The following is a 19,662-nucleotide window of genomic DNA, read 5'->3' as shown; positions in this document are numbered from 1 at the left end:
ACCCACAGAAGGTGGGGAAGAAACTGAGCCTAGGACCCCTTTCTCATCTTGGAAAAACAGCAAGTGTGTGTGTGTGTGTGTGTGTGTGTGTGTGTGTAGTATGGAGTCCTGCTTTCCTGAGATCCAAAGTACTCACCTGTGGGTCCATTACAGATGCCTGTCATAGCAACAAAATGGGAAAGAACCAGTCCATTCTGCAGGTGGGAACACTGATTTCTAGGAGAGAGACCTGACCTTGCAGTGCAAGCACGTGAGGCACTTCCCCAGATTCCACTGGGCCCCTAGTCCCACGATTTGAAGGGACTGGCAGTCAGTGTTGAGAGAGGCAGCTGGCGAGGCACCCGGGTTAGCCTGCAGGTGCTGAAGGACCCAACAGGAGCTGTGGGAGAAAACGACTCAGTCTTGCCCTGTCTTGCCGTGGCAAATCATCTCCCCCAACATCCACTCCTGTCTTTCTCCCCTTCTCTTTCCCTACACTCCATGCCCTCACCCTGGGAACCACATCTCTGTGATCTCCACCAGCGTCAGCCACACCTGCTCCTGAAGACCGTTGACTCCCCCATGCCCACCTGTGTCCACCTTCTTCATTTCGGCTGGACACCACTGCACACCTGACTTGTGCAAGTGAGGGTCAGACTTGGGGATATGCTCTTAGACATTCCCGACTCCTGAGACGGAACTGTACCCACCCCGCTGTCCCTCACTGGGGAGCTGCAAGACCACTCCAAGGCTGACGCCCAGTGTCCTGCACCCCGATCCAGTGGGTACCCTTCCCATTGCTCAGGCCCTTCCAGGTTGAATGGCGCCCCCCTCAAGACGAGAGGTCCAACTCCTCCCCTCAGCTTGGGACAGAGTGGGGTAGGGTAGAGAGAGGACAGTTCCCCAAGGGACTGCCCACCTCTTCCCAGAGCTCGTGTAATGTCTGGAGCAGGCTGGAGAATGAGGTCCGCCAGAGATCCTGTCTTGCAGACCTAAGAAGAGGTTTCAGGGAACAGGAGAGCTGACAACTCCTGCAGGCCTCCCTGCTGGCCACTTTCTCTTTTCTTCATCCCAGGTCCTCCCTACTCTCCAAAAGGGAGAAACTGAGGGAGAAACCTGGGACTGACTGGAAGGCCTGGAATCCCAACTCCCTTCTGAGTTTTTTGACTGGGAAAATACCTGGGGACAGCTGGAGTCTTCAGGTATCCTGGGGTGCTCCTCCCGCAGAGCGCCCCCTTACCCTAGGGAAACTTCGATCTCTCTCTCTCTCTGTGACACACACACACACACACATTAGAAAGGAGATGATACCTCTAAAGTCAGGCTGCACCATGGGGGTGGTGTAAAGAAGTTAGAGACTGCCTCAAAAGAGCAGTGGGAATGATCACAGAGGGAAGAGGAAGGAGATAAAATGAGGCCTATCCGTCCCAACCCAGCGCCCGGCTCTCCAGAGACACTCCCTTTTCCAGGCCCCACAGTCCCTTGGCACCCTCCTCCCTTCCCACCAACACAGCATATGAAGGTGTCACTGAGATCTGCCACCCATTTTTCCTCCCTCTGCCCATCTCATCCTCAGGTCGCTCCACCCACAGCAATTCCTTTGTAGGCTTCCTCCTGTAACCCTGAACTGTTTAAAAGTTCTTTTAAAAAAGAACTTAAGAATGATACCAAACTTCTTAGTTGCAAGCCTAAACTGTGGGCACCTTCTCATTAAATGTAAAACCTGCCTCTTTCCCAAGAGAGAGGACGTTCTTGTCCATAGAGGGATGAGGGGAGGTGCTGCAGAGCCCTTTTGCGCTCTCTTACTCTCTGCTCTGTGACTGCAAAAGTGAGAATGGTGCCCTCGGAGGAAACACGTTTTACTGCAAAAATTCTCTGGAGCCCGGAATTGCCCTGAAAGTGGCCCTGCAATTACAATTCTGGTCCAAATTCATTTACCATATTTATTTGTGGATTTCTCTTCCCACTCCTCTTCGTATTAAAAAAGATCAAGAAGATTTTTTAATGTATAAAAGATGTTTCCTCCACATAATGTGCCCCACCGCCACCCACACACCCCTTTATTCTGCTTTGAATTCAATGACTTCTGCCGTCTTGGTGACTGAGGCGACCATCCCAGAGCAAGGAAGTGCTCTGGCTCAATCTGTTCAAAGGGTGGGGAACTGAGTCCCTGGAGGGTTCAGACCCAGACCCAGGAGCTCGTTTGCAGGACACCCCCTTAATCCTCAGCAGGCTGCCAATCTACCCTCTCCACACCCCACCACATTCAACATCTGCCCCAATACCCCAGCCACAGTCCATGTCTCTGCCTTGAGGGCCACCGAACCTCCCAGGATGGATGGGGTGATGGTGGGAGTGTCTGCTGGGACTTCCATGGTGGCTCAGCCCTTCATCCGTTTGGCCAAAAAGTAACAGCTCTGAGGTTGAAACTAGAAAACTGCAGAAACTCAGCGTGAACATCACATTTCCACTGCTTTAAACTTTCTCTCTCCTTGGTCCTGGTCAGGAACCCCATAACCTCTGCTAAACCAGCTTTTCTTGCCATAAACCTCCTCTGTTTTTAGGATCTCAAGGACTAGCTGAAGAAAATTAATTTTGCCTCTGATTGCTGTGCTATACTAGATAAGCCATTATTATGCAAATGAGGGAGTGCGGCTCTCAGGATGAATAAGACGGTGCCGGTAGCGGCGCGGGACAGCCCCAGATGTTTGCATAATTACTTCTGCCCCAACTTCGAGAGTGCAAAATGTCAAGGGAGGAAGTTGTGCGGGTAAATACGGTACCATGTTCCCTGAATTTGATTTCCTACAGAAGGGCGGGGAAGCAAATCGGAGGCTTCAGCTGCAGAGAGAAAAGGCATCACGGCTCCCGGGCCGAGGGTGTCCCGGCCGAGTGGCCGTCTGCGTCCATCCCCGAGATGCTGAGCCACCCCTCGGCCGAGGGCGGCCAGAGAGAGCAATGTCCTGCCCGGGCAGCGAGGCGCTTGCGCGGGCACAGAGCAGCAGCTTGGCCCCACGCTTTCCGGAAGCCCCGGAACCGGCAACACGGCTTCTGGGCGTGCGCGGAGTCGCTGCGCTCTGGCCGCTGAGCCTCGACGCCAGTCGAGCCCCGTCAGGTCCCAGACAGCCTTCTCCCGGGACAACGGCTAGAGGTGCACCGAGGAAGCCCTGTACCGGGGCTGCAAGGAAAGGCGTCGACCACACTGGAGGACACCGAGGCTTCGCCCAGAACCTCGCCGGCACCGTCGCGTTTTTTCGGTCAGCTCCCAAACGTCTGCCCTCGGGTTTGCCGCCCGCGTAGCCCACTCTCGCGGAGGGTAGACAGCCCGGCAGACGCCTCTGTTCCCCGCGGTTCTGCGAGAGGCCCCAGAGTGGCCTTCGCAGCTTGTGCCTCCTCGAATGACCCAGCAGGCCCTGCACTTAGGATTTTCTGATCTCTACAAGGGGAAGCTGGACTGTGGCTCTTGGCGTTAACAGCCTCGCAAGGGAACGGCACCGGCTGAGAGACCTCCACTTTGGAACTGACTTGAGGTCCCGGCGTCCCAGCAAAAAAGTCACTGCAATTCCTTCTGCATGGGGGCGGGGTAGGAAATGAGAAAACAACAAGCGCTAGGCGGAGTCCGAGGAGTACCTGGAGCTTCCCTGGGACTCTGGAGAGCCGCGTGTGGTCCAGGAGGAGGCGTGAGGACTGTGGCACCCAGCATCGCTGAAGGCAGAAGTGCCCACCCTGGCTGAGCTCCGGCTCAAGGGAGCCCAGGAGGTCCAGCTGCCTCTCTGCGCCCAGGCTCTGGTGCCATCATTCCTTGAATCGCCCAGCCTCTCCCCGTGTATTCCCGTGGGAGGGTTGGTGCTCCTGCCTTTCCCATGAGCTGGGTCACGGGAGGAGGGGCGCGCATGAACGGTGGCTCGTAACCGCCAGGCCAAAGCTGTCAGTGCAGGCAGAATCTGGGGTCAAACTCTCCACCGGGGCATCTGGAACCACAGCCTGCTGCCCACGGGTTGAGCCGTCAGGGCCCGGTGTGATGCGGGAACGGAGTCGGAGAGCCCCGGGCATCTCCAGGCAAGGGTTGGGGCTGGGGGTTTCTGATAACGTCCTGCTTTCGGACGGGACTCCAAGGCCTTGACCTCTAGGCCGCCCGCTTGTCCCAGGTTGCTCTGCCACCACACCCTGCCGGCCTCCCCTCGCCTCTCGCAGTCCCCGTCCCTGGCTGTGCCTAGTCCGTCCCGTCTGAGCCCCTTCTCCCCAGACCGTGAGAACTGAGCGACCAGACCCAAGGACTCCCGGACTCCTTCCAGGCTGCGGTTGTCCGGCCCAACTCTGGACTGTCCCTCTCTGCTCCCCAAAGGCGCCTGGGGCTCCTAGGACCGGGTCACACAAGCAGCACCAGCAAGCAGTGCGGGGATTGGGTGTGCGTGTGCGGGGGTCGGGGCGCGGGGTAGGGGGGTAGTGGGAAATGGGGCCGGCTCGCGGCGCGCATGCGTGCTGGTTCGCGCGCTGTGCGCGTGCTCCAGCGGCACCGCACCCTCTCAGCTCGCCTGGCTTCGGTGCTCCGAGGGGACGCCCGCGCGTTTTCCCAGCGAGCCCACCTGGCCCAACCGGTCAAGATGCCCAAGGAATGAATCAAAACTGCGTCTATGCAGCATACTGTCGAGCACCCTCACTGGGCGTCCCCCTCATGGAGAAGTAGGGACAGCCTAGGCTGATACTGGTGTTCCTGGGGAAAGTCACTCAAATCAGAATCACTAAGTCCCATGAGCTTGTTCTGGTCTCAGAACACCAATAACAGCAACAACAGCAATACTGAACATTTATTGAGCATTTACCTGTGCCTGACAGTGTGGGGGTGCTTCCATATCTCATCGAACCCCCCCATGGACTCTGTTGGGAAAACGTGCTAATATTCCTTTTCTTATAGTTATGGAAGCTGAAACACAGAGAGGTTAAGTAACTTGCACAAGGGCACACAGCCAGCAAGTGCATTGGAACCCAGGCAGGCTGGCCCCAGAGCCCACCTTTTTAGCCACTGTTCTCTACCATTAAAAAAAAAAAAAAAAAAAAAAGCATAACCGCCCACCAACACCCAGCTTCCAGTTTACTTAAATCGGCCCCTAGAACTCCCTCCCGTCTTTACTGTTGCAGCCTCATCCTTGTTGCCAAGGGCTGTGAGGGTCCTCCTGCTGGAGCAGTGCTCTGCGCTTCCAGGAGGCTCCACTGGACCTTTCTTGAATTCTTTCCTCAAGCCTTGGAGGAGCTGAACTTCACAAGGATCCAAAGCCCCAGCTGTGGAGCTTTAGGGACTTGAGCTTAGGGCTTCTCAGGCAGAACCCCTGCTGCGTCCCCCTGCGCAAGTGACTTGGCCCCAAGGTGCCTCTCTTTCCTCATCTAGAAAATGGGGGTAGTAGAACTGATGTTACCTGGCTGTTGTGAATCTTAACTGGGATAACGCAGGCACTAGATATAGGGCAACTAGTTAAGCAATAGATGTTGCTTAACTCTGATGGGATATTTTCCTCCTGTGGAGGGGAAGAAAGGGGGCCTGATTTCAGTTTCTGGGGTTTAAGGCAGAAATGTGGCTTCTAGAATGTGTGCAGCCTTCTGGGAGATTCCTGTAGAGTGGGCAGGCAGCCCCTTCTTATTCTTTGCAGCCTGTTCTAGTGCTTCTCTAACAAGGAGGATCTGTGGATGTCTCCTAGGGAGGAAAAAGTGGGACAGGAAAGGTGGGAGCTTCTTGCTCTTGGGAACAACTAGCGGCGGGAACCAAGGCCAGAAACCCGGACAACCTCATTTTCAGTCACCCAGGCTGGGCCTTGGGACCAGTTTCCAGAATGTCGGGTCACCCTGCGGCATTCCCGCAGCAGGCGGCAGGCGCCCAGCCCTAGCTCGGCGTCGGGGAAGCAGCGCTGCGGGACGCCCGCCCGGCTCCGGGGCCGCGGGAGGTAAGCCACTGGCCACAAGGCCACGCCTCGGAGCCGCCAGCGCTCACTTCACTGCCGGCCCGCCCGAGGCAAATGGTTGACTTCCAAATCTGCCCGCGTCCGCAGCCAAGACCGGGCAGGTCCGACGCCCGCCAAGCCGCGGAGTTGAAACGCTCCCAAAGAACCGGCCGGCCTCATCCTCGAGCTAGAGGACGCGCTAGGGCTTGCCGGCCTGGCCCGCGACCCAGGAGCCCAGCGTCCCGCTGGGGCCCGTCCACCCCTCTCCTTGGACTGCGCCAGCCTCCAGCCTCCCTCCCGGAGGATGAGTCTTTGGGCCGCGGGCCCAGGGAGGCCTAAGAGGGCCCCCAAACTCCGGGCTCTCAGGAGGTTGCAGTATCGAGTGCAGAGTCCCGGCACCTTTTGGAGGCTGGGGCCGAGGGTAGGGCGGGCTACCGGGAGCAGGTCGCAGACCGTGGGCCTGCAGTCGCGGGCCGTGCACCTAGGTCGCCAGAAGAGTGCAGAACAGGGCGGGAGACCTGGGGGTTTGGGAAGCAGGTGTCCCCAGGCGGGCGGGAGCCCGCATTTCCGTAAACAAAGAAACGGGGCAGCTAGTCTCAGGAGAGGGGGTGGCTGTTAAGAGAATTGCGGACAATTTCCTTCATAAAAATGCGATCTGAGAGCATTTGATTTCCACTTTCACTCCCCCCATCCCCCGCCCCAACACACGCACCGTCTCTAAAGACACTCAAATTGCAGCCATATGGGGCTAAAGTAATAGGAAGCAGTTACCTTATTTACTGCAGAGGCGGCGCACGCAAACCTGGCAGCCGCAGCCTCAGCAGCGGACCGCCGAGCAATGGGATTAAGAGTAGCGTGTCTTGTCTTTTACAACTTTGTTTTGTTTGCTCCTGGGAGGTGTAGGTGGGAAAGGCAATTATCTTAACTTTGAACCAGGAAAGCGGTTGTGTGGAGAAAAGAGAGGTGGCGAGAATTTAGTCAGTCAGGGAAGGGGGTTCGATAAGAAAGGTGGGGAACAAGGATCCTCTTTCTGTAGGTTCCTAAGACCGTACCACCAGCTGACCTGTCCTCTCGGTCTGGTTCAGACCCGGCTGGAATGACTGCAGACCTCCTCCCCCTCCACGCCCATGCGTGCTAGCCCCCTCTCCTAGCGCCCTCTCCCGGAACACAGGACTTCCTCCCGTGCCCACCTAGCCAGAGCCCGGGAGGTGGGCTCCCATTTCTCAGACCGCCACCTCCCGCTTTGTCTCCAAATTGTCAAGGAGTGAGGTTGCCCGGTGACCTGTTTTCACACCCCCTGCAACGCTGCTCTCTCGCGGGCAGTTGGGGGGCAGCAGGTGCGCCAGGCAGGGATGAGACATACTCATCCTTCCTTGCTTTCCTTGGCGGGACTGAGCGCGTCTGCTGCTGACAAGAGCCAGGCTCCCTGCCCTTAGATTATTCTATACCCCTTCTTTCCTTCTGAATCGAGTTCCACCTTTGCCACAGGCTTTGCAGGATTCCCCGACGTTTGCAAACTCAGACTCTTTGCAAGTGATAATTTTGTTCAGAGCAAGCATTTCCGAAATAATCACCATCAGGCACGAAGACAGGTGGAGAATTGGGTGGGGAAGCTAAGATAATTACCTAAGACCATATCCAGAGGAGGGGGCCGCACCTGCCAGCATCAGGGGTTTCATTTCTTCAAGTGTCAGAGGTATTTAGGCAAAGAAGGGAGAATGAGGCAGAAAGAGAGGGAGACAGAAGGAACGAAGCAGGGAAGGAAGAGAGGAAGGAAGGAAAATGGAAAGAACGCATGGAGGAAGGACTAAACCTATCTTTTTCGGGGAGAAACTGAAACCATCTCCTGCATGCCTAGTGCAAACCCCATGGTCTGTAAAGGCATCAAGGGCAAGCACAACTCCGGGAACCCGGTTCCAGAAACCCTACCTGAAGGAAAACCACCGCTCTTCGCGGGTGCGTGAGAGCTTGCCAGGGGTGGGGGTAGGGCGCGAGGTCAGGCGGGTCAGGTCCCCACGGCCCACGCCGGGAAGGCCCTCTCCCTCCCACTTCCACAGTGGCCCTGAAGCCAGCCCGAGGAGCTGAGGCGGCCGGTGCGGGGCTGGGGCCGAATCCTCGGCGGGCAGCGGATTCCAAGAGGGGGCAGGCGGGAAAGGCAGAGCGACCCGGGCCCAGGGCGGAGGGTGGGCTTTCTCAGGGCGGGGAAACCAGACACTTATAGGCGGCTGAGGCCGACTTTATTTTTACTGCCCAAACTGTTGGAAAGTATTTAAGCTTAAACAGAAACAGCTGTATCGCTGGCACCGGCCGACGAAACTATTTGTTACCGGGAATGACTTTTTATGATTAAGGACGCGTCCGTCGGCGGCCTCCCACGGGCGGCCCGCGAGGGTCACTGGGAGATCTGAGCGTCCCCGACGCGCTGTTCGTTCAGACAGAACGGCCGGAGAGATGGGACTGTTCGGCCAGCGGTCACCTTGTGAAGTTTAGGAGCAAGGCCAAAACCTGAAACCCGTGTTTCCAGGGGCTGGGGCAGGACCGGGAGGGAAGATGGGCGAAGCGCCCCGCTTGCCGCCGCGGGTCGAGGACCTCGCGGCTGCCGCCGTCTGCGCGCGCCTCACTTTGGACAGGAGGCCAGTTTTCCGCTCTGGGCTTCCTGCCTCTCCGAGTCAGACTCCTTGGCTGCTTCTCTCTCTCTTCCTATCGTTCTCTCGCTGCCTCTCTTTTTTTCCCGCCTCTCTTTCTTCCACCCCATCTCTGGCCAAGGGAAACCGCTTCCAGTCAGGCTGATCATCGATGTTTGAACTAAATCGTGGGTTTCGAGGAGTGGGAGTTGTGATTTGGAGCTTGAGCACTAAGAGAACAGGGTGGGAGGGAGCTGGACCCAGAGTGCGGCTGCTGTCCCCAGCGCCGCCCCCGCCACGGGTCACCGGCAGCCTAGCTGGCGGCAGGGTCGGCGGTGCACGTGCGTATGTGCGCACGGCGAAGCGGTCGCGGCCGGCCCTTGTCCCTTTCCAGCAGCCCGCCATCTTCGCGCGTGAGACCCTCTCGCGCAGCCCGCACTGGACCCAGCGACGTCCCCCAGCTTCCCGCGCCGGCGTTTCTCGCAGGATGTCCGCCGCTCACGTTGGGAAAAGCGGTGGACAGGAAGTGCACGGGCCGGGCGCCGGGGTCGGGGGGAAGCCAGACGCACCCCCAGCCGCGCACCCCATCCCGTGCCGGCTCTGCCCAGATGCCCTTAGCCCACCTAGGCCACGGGCAGGGGGCGACCAGGGCAGGCAAGGTCGGTGCTGGGGCCTGGCGGGGGCGGGCAGCGCGGGCTAAGGGCAGGGGCAGGTGGCTGCGGGCGTCGGGGACGGTCGGGGGGCAGGAAGAAGCCGCGCGACATCCTCTGTGGGGTCCCGGGCTGCAGGCGGGCTCCGGAGGGAACAGCCGGGCCTCCACCAGGTCTGTGTTTGGCTTCGGAGCCGGGGAGGAGCGCTCCAGCCAGCCCGGCTCGCAGGGCCCAGAGGGTGGCCGAGGGCAGGGCCGCTCGACAGGAGCCTGAGACACAGGCACATTGATTTGTTAGCGGGACCAGGCTGTGGGGGGGTGGAAGTTGCCATGGAGACCGGGGGTCGGGTGTGCGGGGCGGGGGGCGGGGGCCGGGGGAGAAGCGGGCCGATGGGCGCGCCGCAGGCTCTCGGGGTTCGGGCGCGGCCCGCGGCGCCCCAGCACCTGTGCATTGTGCATTGTGCGGCGCGGGCGGCGGGGGGAGGGGAGGGCGCGAGTCCTGGGCGGTGGGGGTGGGGCGGGCCGGGGTCTGCCGAGGGGCGGAGCTGGGCTGACATCGCCGCGGGGATCCCAGCGAGAGCTGTGGGGGACGCCGAACACCGGAGGGACAACTTGGTGGCGGGGGAGGGGGCCCCGGCGAGGACAGAGGGCGGCCGGCCCCCCTCGCCAGCCCAGCAGACTGACAGCGGCCGGGCCCGCCCTCCCCGCGGCGTCACTTCCGGCGGCGCCCCCTCCCTCTTGCGCGCTCCGTCTCTGGAGTCGCCTCGGACTCCGCCCCCTGGCGATTGGAACGCGGGTCACGTAGCAACGCGGGGGAGAAAGGAAGAGGGGCGTGGCTCGGAGTTCGTCCAATCAGCGTGCGGGGGCGCAGGCCTCCGGCCGCTCGGCTTTAGCAACGTCGTTAGCAACACGTGGGGCGGGAGGAAGCGCTGGGCGGAGGGGAGGGGGCCGAGCGGAGGAGCGCGGGAGGGGGGCCGCGGGAGGGAGCGAGAGCGCCGGGAGGGGGAGGAGAACTGACGTCAGCGGGAGAGTATTATGGTCTGTTGTGCGCTGGCTGCTGCTTTTCTGCTCCTGGAAGCGGCCAAGAGGGGAAGCGGCGAGTCAACATGGAGCTTTCAGCGGTGGGGGAGCGGGTGTTCGCGGCCGAAGCCCTCCTGAAGCGGCGCATACGGAAAGTAGGTGCCCCCGGGCCTAGGGCCTCCGTGCGGCCGGGCCCTCCCCTCCCGGCCCGGGTTCCCTCCCCCTGCTGCAGCCCAGCTTCCCTTCCCCCAGGTCCCAGCAGCGGCCGCGGCCGCGGCCGTGGCGGCGGCGGCGGCGGCGGCGGCTCTGAACCCAAGCGCTTTCCTTAGACTTGCAGCGATGCACGGATTGCATGGGTGGGGGGCGGGGTGGGGAATGAATGCCGGTGCATGCACTTTGTGCAGCGTTAGGTGCAGGGGTGATGCAGCGGGCGCATGCCTTTTGCGGCGGGGTTTCGAGCATTCATCTGGTGCATGCATTTTCGCATGCATTTCTTGTATCCTCGTCATGCATTTCTCCCCATGCACACACATTATCCCCTTTGCACCCGCAGGGACGCATGGAATACCTCGTGAAATGGAAAGGATGGTCGCAGAAGTAAGTAGGTTATATGCAATTCTCAATCCCATACTGTTATTCGGGAGCTTTCTTTCTTCCTCTTTTTGCCTTTACGTTGAAATACAATACAATGCAATGAGAAAAGTTACACACACACACACACGCACACCCTCTGCTCTCACCCTGCTCCTGGGACTGATGCCCACTTCTTCCTGATTCCCTTTAGGTACAGCACATGGGAACCGGAGGAAAACATCCTGGATGCTCGCTTGCTCGCGGCCTTTGAGGAAAGGTACAGACCCTTCCAAGTCCCAGCCACTCACTTAGAAACAAGTAGAGTGGCTTCTCTCCAGCCTGGACTAGAGTCCCACTTGCTTTCTTTACTCACACACCTCTTCTCCTTTCCTTCTTTCTCCAGGGAAAGAGAGATGGAGCTCTATGGCCCCAAAAAGCGAGGACCCAAGCCCAAAACCTTCCTCCTCAAGGTAGGTTGGCAGTGTCCAATGGTGGAGGACAATGTTGTTGAGTCATTTGTGGGAAGGGGGTCCTGAGGACTGTGAGCCAATGGGGTGTCCACACATGTTGCCTATTTGTAATCTAGGAGGGAGTTCCCTGACAAGATGTCACCAAGTCAGTAGCAGCTCCAACCGTGTCTGGGGGGACTGGCTTGGCCACACTAGAATTCCTTTACCCTCCCCCTCCCAAATGGACATATAATCAAATGCAAAAAGTGTGCTTTTTGCGAATGACTGCTTCCAGCCAAATCTTCTATCCCTTCTCCCATCCATCTACCTCTCAGCTCCAACAACCTCCCCACCTATTCATCCACCCACCCACCCACCCATCCATGCATCCATGTAGAAATTCCCAGGCATCATAGGGTAAAGATAGGAGATCAAGGCTAGAGCAGGAGTCGTGTGGGGGTGGACAGGGCCCTGCCCCACTCTTGATACTATCTTCTCTCCTGCAGGCTCAGGCCAAGGCAAAGGCCAAAACTTACGAGTTCCGAAGTGACTCAGCCAGGGGCATCCGGATCCCCTACCCTGGCCGCTCGCCCCAGGACCTGGCTTCCACTTCCCGGGCCCGGGAGGGCCTTCGAAACATGGGTTTGTCCCCACCAGCAAGCAGTACCAGCACCAGCAGCACCTGCCGCGCAGAGCCCCCTCGGGACCGAGATAGGGACCGGGAGCGGGATCGAGAAAGGGAGAGGGAGCGAGAGAGGGAGCGGGAACGTGAGAGGGAACGAGAGCGGGGTACCAGCCGAGTGGATGACAAGCCCAGCTCGCCGGGAGACAGCTCTAAGAAGCGAGGCCCCAAGCCACGGAAGGAGCTCCCGGACCCCTCACAGAGGCCCTTAGGCGAACCCAGCGCCGGCCTCGGAGAGTACCTCAAGGGCAGGAAGCTGGACGACACCCCTTCCGGGGCAGGAAAGTTTCCAGCCGGCCACAGCGTGATCCAGCTGGCCCGAAGGCAGGACTCGGACCTGGTGCAGTGTGGTGTGACCAGCCCTAGCTCAGCTGAGGCCACGGGCAAGCTGGCTGTGGACACCTTCCCTGCCAGGGTGATAAAGCACAGGGCTGCCTTCCTGGAGGCCAAAGGCCAGGGTGCCCTGGATCCCAGTGGTGCTCGGGTCCGACATGGCTCAGGCCCCCCCAGCTCTGTGGGGGGCCTCTACCGGGACATGGGGGCCCAGGGGGGAAGGCCCTCCCTCATCGCCAGGATCCCTGTGGCCAGAATCCTGGGGGACCCGGAGGAAGAGTCCTGGAGCCCCTCCCTGACTAACCTGGAGAAGGTGGTGGTCACGGACGTGACCTCAAACTTTTTGACCGTCACCATTAAGGAAAGTAACACGGACCAAGGCTTTTTTAAAGAGAAAAGATGAATGCTGGGTGGGTGTGCCCAGGACGAGAGCAGGGGAGAGAGTGAGCGTGAGCTTGGCATAGTGATTTTTATTTCTGGGTGGGATGTGGCCTTTTGGCTGGTCCCGTCCCTGATGTGACCCCCACCCCCACCAGCCCCTTTCATCCCTCCTTCCTCCCCGTCAGTTTTTGTTGGAAAGATTATCTCTAGAGTTATATTTTCTATTAGATGTAAATATGTTATTTAAGAAAAATATCTAAATATATATATTTCAATTCTTGAAGTTGTTTTATTTAAAGGAGAGAGACTCTCATTGTGCTTTAGTTGGGGCAGGCAAATGAGCTGGGGCAGGAGGGGCCCCCTTGCCCCAGGGCCCTAGGGAAGTTGGGGCCTGGGTACAGGTTTCTGAGAGTGTCTGGAGGGGCTTGGCCTGCCCATCCCACCCCTCCTCCCTTCTCCCACAGCCCAATGCCAGACTCCTGGCACCAAGGCCCGGCCCAGATTTGCTCTCTCTTCCCATTGGCCAGGCAGGCCAACAAAAGGTTGGCTCCCCAATCAGAAAAAAGGGGGGGTGGGGTCAGTTTTCCTTTTTTCACTTTTTTTTTTTTTTTTTTTTTTTTTAAGGTAAAGAAGTCTATTAGGGAAAAACAGTATTAACTTGAATAAGCTTTTCGTGTGTGATGTTGAAGGTTAAAACGTCTCCAGCAGGCAGGGACAGGAGGTTTCTCCCCAGGACCACACCAGGAAATGCACTTTAGGGAGGGGTGTGTGTGTGGTACACGCAGATCGTGTGTATGTCATGTGGATAAAATCTCCCCGTTCCCTCGTTCCTTTCCTTACTCCGCAGAAAGAAAAGAAATCCAGCGAATCTGTTTACATTCCCGAAATGCCAGGATAAATTGGGAGGATTGCGTGTCAGTGCTCAGAGTTCGAGACAGTTGTTTTACAAGAAAAGTGTTGGGGTGGACTTTTACTTTTCGCGTCCTCTAGCTTCGCCAGGAGAAGAGACGGTGGCCCCCACCTCCCAGGAAGAGTTGGACAAGCCTCCCTGCCTGGGGAGGGCGGGCCGCCAGCTCTGTGATGGACACACGGCCAGACAGGCCCACCCTGCGGGACCCACGGAGGGAGGCGCGGCGGCGGGCACTGGGCGGCGGGCGCTGCTGGGAGCAGTGACTTCGCACCCAGGCCCTTGCCACGGCCAGGCTTGGAGTGTGGCGGAGGACCAGGGCTCGGGGCTCGGAGCTGGGGCTGGACTCACCCCCGCGGCTCCGGCCGGGCACGGAAAGGAGGGGCGAGGCGGGGTTTTCATCCAAGTATGTGCATCGGAACTTTTGCTTTTTCCTTTTTTTTTCCCCCGCCCTTCTTAAAAGCAAAAGCTATAATTTATAGGTCTTTTCGATTCGCAGTGTTCTCTATTTGAACTCGACATTCAAACTCCGCCAAAGGGGGAGGGAGGAGCGGGAGTTGGGAGTGGGGACGGCCGCGGCGGGGAAGGCCGTACGCGGCGGCGGGGCCTGGGACGCCCCTGCCCGGCGGACTTGACCGCTCTGCGCTCCGAGGGCGCAGAACGTGCGCCCCTCTTTTGACTCAAAAGCACAAATCAGTCCCCTCCACTCCACCCCCGTCTCTCGGAGCAGAGATCCCGCAGCCTCCCTGCCCTCCCCGCCCTTAAAGGGCCAGCGAAGATCTAACTTACCATTGCTTGTAGAGGGAGGGGCGCGGGGGCCCTGAGCGCCAGAGGAAGCACAGACTGGGGGCGAGCGAGGCGGGGAGTCGGGGGTGAGGGAGCTTCGCGTGGAGTGGGGGGTGCTGGGAGGGAACCCAGCCTCATCCTCCGCACTCCCGGCTTCTCAGCCTCTCTCTCCTCCAGACTTTCTTGCCTTTAAAGAGAGAAAAGGAGGGAAACGGTGTATTACATGATGGTGTTTGTTTTTGAATATCAAATTGCGCCTATAAAGAGAAGCCCCTGGAATGGGGATTTTTATCTACTCACATTTGTAAAACTGGTATTTTAGACTTTGTATAAAGAAGCGCCGTTGACCGAGTGTATCTATTTAAATGTCGATGCTATTTTCAGATGAAACTTCACTGAGGGGGCATGTCTGTTACCGAGAGGACGGGACTGGGGGACACGCGTCTTCACCTGGCCGCTGCCTTCCCTTCTCTCCCGCCTGCCCTTTACTCCCACCTCCCTCCCTTCCTGGGGCTGACTTTGCCCCTTCCCTTGGACCTTCCTCCAGCCAGCTTGGCTCTGTCCCTACCACCCCTCTGTCCTACTGTTTGTCCGTGGCCGTGCGTGTGTGTCTCCTTCTCTCGCTCTTGCGACGCTGACCTGGGGGGTGGGTGGGCAGGGGCCGGGGGCCACGTGGCTGGGAGTCTGCAACCGCGCAGGATGTGTGCGCTGTTGGGTTTATTTGATTCTAAGATTTGTACAAATCTCCAATCGATCTCCGCCTCAGCCCAAGAGTGAAGCTTCGGTACTTATCTTCTGCGGTTGTGAATGTCTGTATCCAATACCGCTTTTTACGTGTTTAAATACATACTTTGTAAATAGAGACATGGCTTGGTTTTATTCTTCTTTTTCTTTCCCTGAGCGAAGGGAAGAGGCATCCCAGGAAGAGAGGATCCGTCCCTCTTCTCTCAGTACCCATCCCATCCTCCCGCCCCCATCCTCGCCCCCATCGGCGGGGAAACGGTTCCTGCAAAGGCCCTTCCCCAGCTGGGGAACCCACCTGGCTGGGATAGAGGTGGGCGTGGGAGGCCGCGGCGGCTGACTCTCCTCAGCCCGTCTAGGGGAAGCCGTTTGGCTCTCCGCGCCTACTGGCTGCACTTCTTCGGGACCCGGGCAGTATCTGGGGACTCCGGAGGATGCGCCTGAGGTCGGGGGTTCACCTTTCCTCTGACGGGCTCCTCCAACGCGCCACACCCCCAGGCCGGAGGTGTCTGGTCTCCGAGGCCCCGGGGCCTCGCCGCGTTGCCCACAGCCTCCCGGGCCAGCCCCTCGGAGCTGTTGTGAGACCCGCTTTCCAGACCCACCCAATCCTGCTAGCGCTCCCCGAAATGCAGAGCCTCGCGCCTATTGATTGAGGAATTGAATTCGCGGGTATTGCTAGGCAACTGCCTGCTCGGAGCCGGCGCAGAGCGCTGCTGATGTGATTAGTGAACCTGGCGCCGCCGCGCCGCAGCCCCGCGCACCCCCGCCCCGGAGTCCCCGCAGCCTTTCCGGCCCAGGTCTCCTAGGTGGGCCTAAACCCCAACGCTGGGCAAGGGACGGTGCGGGGAGATCAGAGTGCGGGGTGGGGGTGGAGAGGGAGATGTTCTTGGCCTTTTCTGGCCACAGACTTCACAGCAGTGGGGGCGGGGTCTTGAAGCCCGCACAGGAGAGCCATCCTTGGGATCCCCAAAGAGGCCACCGCACTAAACCCAATTCTACTTCCATAGTACCCGGCAGACGTCACCCTGCCAGGACGCCGCGATTCAGGCTCACCCGTAACACCCACCCGGAGGAACATGGACAGGGGTAGCTCAGGCATCTCCAGCCCCTCGCTGAGGAGTCAGTGGCCCGGCCCTTGGCAGATCTTCCCCCTTCCCAGCTGTGACCAGTGTGGGAGGGCGCGGGAGGACAGGAGCGTCCTGGCGCCCGGGCCCAGGGCAACGGATCACAGAGCCTTGAGTGCCCTTCCGACGTGAGGGCCTGCGCTGCCGGCCGAGTAGGGTAGCTGGCCGCCAGGTGTCAAAGATCTCAGCCTGAGCCTGCCCCACCGCAACGGGTGGTCTCTGTGCTGGCAGGGGACATCAAGAGAAGGTGGGTGGGGTGACCCAGCGATGGTCGCCGCTTGGACGGGGCTCCCTTCCGCGTCCCTTCCTGGGCTTGTGGGGCGGTGGAATGGGCTCTTGTTTAAGCAGACGGGAGGGCCCCCACCCTGCCCCTTTTTTGGGTTCGCTGGCCATCAACCTCGGCTTTGAGGAGCGCCCTCACGGGTTTCCGTTTCCTGGGCAGATTCCCTGGGAGTCCCCCACAACTGCAGAGACCAGGTGTGCGTGGCGGCCTCCAGCCGGACTGGTTACCCTGCGTCCCGAGGACAGGGCCGGCTAGTGCGGCCACCGCGGCGGGAAACCTGGCCTCGCACAAACATTGGTTGGGTTGGAAGGTTCGTGCTCTTCCTAGAGTGTTGGATAGGATTCATTTTCCGTCCCTTTGATGCTGGCTTCGCACCAGTCCTGATCTAGGCACTGTGCCGTGTGCCAGGGCCGCCGGCGCACAGATCTGCCCCGGCCCTCTGGGGCTCCAGTGCCGGTTCCCTCTTCCCATCTAAAAGCCCTCCAGGCCCAGAGGCATGCTGTCCAGCGTGGAAGGCGGCTGCCCGCAGCCGCGGGTCCTGAACGCGGCGAGAGAGGCTGCGGGCAGGGTCGGGGCTTTCCTCCTGAGACTTCGGAGGCGGAGGTGGCCGGGGGGGTGCAGGTGGTGCGATGCAGTCCGGGGCACCCTGGAGACGCGGCTGGCTTTTCCCTTGTCGGTCCGAAGGGCCGGCGGCAGACCTTGGTGGGATGCGCGCGCCCTCTACAGGTGGCGGCGTCGGCCCGGGTCGCCCGCGCCCACCCCTTACCCCCGGGGGGCCAGTAGCTTTCTGGTTGCGAGCCCTAACTGAGAAAGCCTTCTCTACCCCCCACCCAACGGCACCGCTGGGCGCCCACCACCACGGGCGCCCCTCTGCGTCCTCCCTGAGCCCCGGCGCTGGATCCACGAGGGCGGAGGGGAGGAAGGAGAGGTCCACACGCCCGGACCACCGTCCTCCCAGCCCCTCCGCATCCATCGCTCCCGGCGCCCGCGGGCAGGTCGCGGCAGCGTGGGGCCGGGCCCTCGAGCGGGGTCGGGCCCTTGGCAGCCCAGTCTATTCTTCTGAGGGGGCACTGGATTAGGCGATCACATCAGCGGCGCAGAAACTAACAAAGGCCGAGCGAGCTCGGCCCGGCACCCGTCTGGCCGAATCCCCGTAGAAATGGGCTCTCCGGAAAGCCTGGCTCCACATCGGGAGCCGCGCCTGCCCCTGCTCGGCCAACTTGCTCCTTCCTGGTGGTCCCAGCCCCTTTCTGCAGCCCTCATAAGCCAGAGGACAGGCTCGCTGGAGTCGCCCCTGCCCACTTTCTCCAAAACAAAACAGCCAGAGACTTGCGAAGGCAGCAAAAGAGAGCTCACCAACAGTCTTCTTTCTCTGCCGCAGTCTGATTTCGAATTCGCAGGCCTTCCTGGAGCGGACTAGTGCTGGGCGTCACATTTCCATCTGTAGGGGGAACGCTTTCCTGAACCAAAAGACTCAGGCCTTGGCCCCAAGTAGCTTTTCACCCAGTGACCGCAACATCTAGGCCCAGCTTCCCTCTTCACTTCAAAGAAACTCTGTTCTCCCTGGAGGCTGGAATTTATGAATAAATTCATGCTGAGGTTGGTGCAAGCCTTAAGGGGTCGGGGAACGTTCTATAATAAGCAAATCACCTCTTTTTTCGCGAGCCTTGGGTTAGGAGTTGCAGTAGCTTCTAACTCACAGTGACTCCTCTGGAATTTTATGGCTGCCTCCTTGTAAAGCATTAGCACATGTGGTGGCTTCAAGGGGTTGAGTGGCTTTCCAACATAGCTTCTCTGGATATTGTGGGGGCGGGGAGAGGGAGAGTTTTGGTTTAACTTTGAATGTCTCTGGAAGGGGAGCAGTCTCAAAAATGAGTTGATTATACATTGCAGCATCCCTGACCTCACCTAACAGATGCCGGTAACGCTGCCCCTGCCCCAAATCCCTGCCATTGTGTTTTTTCTTTTTTTCCCATTAATTCAGTCTCTCAAACTCAGCACTACTGACGCGCTGGGAAGGATCATTTCTTTCGGTCATGGAGACTGTCCTGTGCACCTCAGGACATCCAGCAGCACTTCTCTGGTATCCACACACTATATGCAAATGGCACCCACCCCACAGCGTGACAACCAAGACCTCCAGATCTGCCAAGGGTCCCCTGCAATGCCAAATTGTTCTCTGTTGTGAACCACTGGTATATGGACTCTTAAACCCCCATCCCTTGCTTGGAAACTCATGTTTTTCTGCACCCTCTGCAAGCGGCCAAGCCTTTCCCAGGCTTTGATTTTTCTGTGCCACAAGTATTCAGCCCATGTCCAGACGAGTTATTTTGCCTCAAGAAAGGAAAAGAGCAGAGTCTATTGTGTTTCCAGGGATCACTCATGATGTACACCAGGCCAAAAGTTTTTTTAAAAATTTATTGATATACTAAGAGATAACAAAAGGACAAAAATCTTCTGACGCCATTTGCTGTCTTTCCCCTGCAAAAATAAATTAACATCAGTCTAAAAAAAGAAAAAACCCTTCAACTTTGCTAGTTTTCCAAAAATGCTAGAGAATCAACAGAATCATGGGATGCACTTGAGTAAAATCTGGTCGTCTAGGCACTACCTGTCCCCAACTCCATTCCCTTTCCCTACACCATCAGGGGCTTTTTGGGGGAAACATTTCCTTGAACTGATTGATCCTAATTAAATGTGGGCCCTGGGCTGCTGTCCTGTTTCAACACAGATCCTCTCCTAGGGCAATAACATATCTACTTTTGTTCTCTTTTAAGAAAGCAAACAGCCATAGTTGAAAGCAATTAGAAGTGGCATGCATGAATGATTTTTTTTTTTTTTAAATTAAAAAACACAAATCATGCCAGTGATTGGCTTTGGTTCAAAGCTTGATCCTCTGCCCCAGTCTCCCCTTAATGAAAGCTCTGGGCCCAGAGCCCTCTCCAACTAGGTCAGAATTTCGAGCGTAACCAAAACAAGGAACACTCTTTTTTGGTACAAAATATATACATATGAAAATATGCCAACACCTCTAAGGAAGACAGACTAGCCACTGCTTCCTATTCAATACAGGAGCAAACAAGATGGGGTTCACACACCATTACACACATCCACACTGCCACAGTTCCTGTGGGACCTTTGGGAAAAAAGCAACAATGCATCTTGTCAGATGTGCCAGACACCTAGCTACACAAACAC

At 58.4% G+C, this 19,662-nt stretch overlaps 1 protein-coding gene across 3 annotated transcripts; it reads left to right on the top strand.

The window, feature by feature from the left end:
- Positions 1-10,209: 10,209 nt before the first annotated feature.
- On the top strand, positions 10,210-15,178 carry CBX8 (chromobox 8). Of its 3 annotated transcripts, XM_005585178.4 has the most exons (5): positions 10,210-10,360; positions 10,759-10,802; positions 10,990-11,055; positions 11,182-11,248; positions 11,734-15,178. In XM_005585178.4, exons 1-5 carry the CDS (start codon positions 10,292-10,294, stop codon positions 12,643-12,645), a joined length of 1,158 nt encoding a protein of 385 aa, XP_005585235.1. In that variant the 5' UTR covers positions 10,210-10,291; the 3' UTR covers positions 12,646-15,178. The 3 variants fall into 3 exon arrangements, with proteins under 3 accessions (XP_005585235.1, XP_045232479.1, XP_045232480.1); XM_045376544.2 differs by lacking the exon at positions 10,759-10,802; XM_045376545.2 differs by lacking the exons at positions 10,759-10,802; positions 10,990-11,055.
- The last annotated feature ends 4,484 nt before the right edge of the window (positions 15,179-19,662 follow it).

Source organism: Macaca fascicularis, chromosome 16, assembly GCF_037993035.2.
Source record: "Macaca fascicularis isolate 582-1 chromosome 16, T2T-MFA8v1.1".
NCBI lineage: Eukaryota > Metazoa > Chordata > Mammalia > Primates > Cercopithecidae > Macaca > Macaca fascicularis.
Note: the sequence above shows the minus strand (reverse complement) of the source record. Positions and strands in the feature narration are given on the sequence as shown.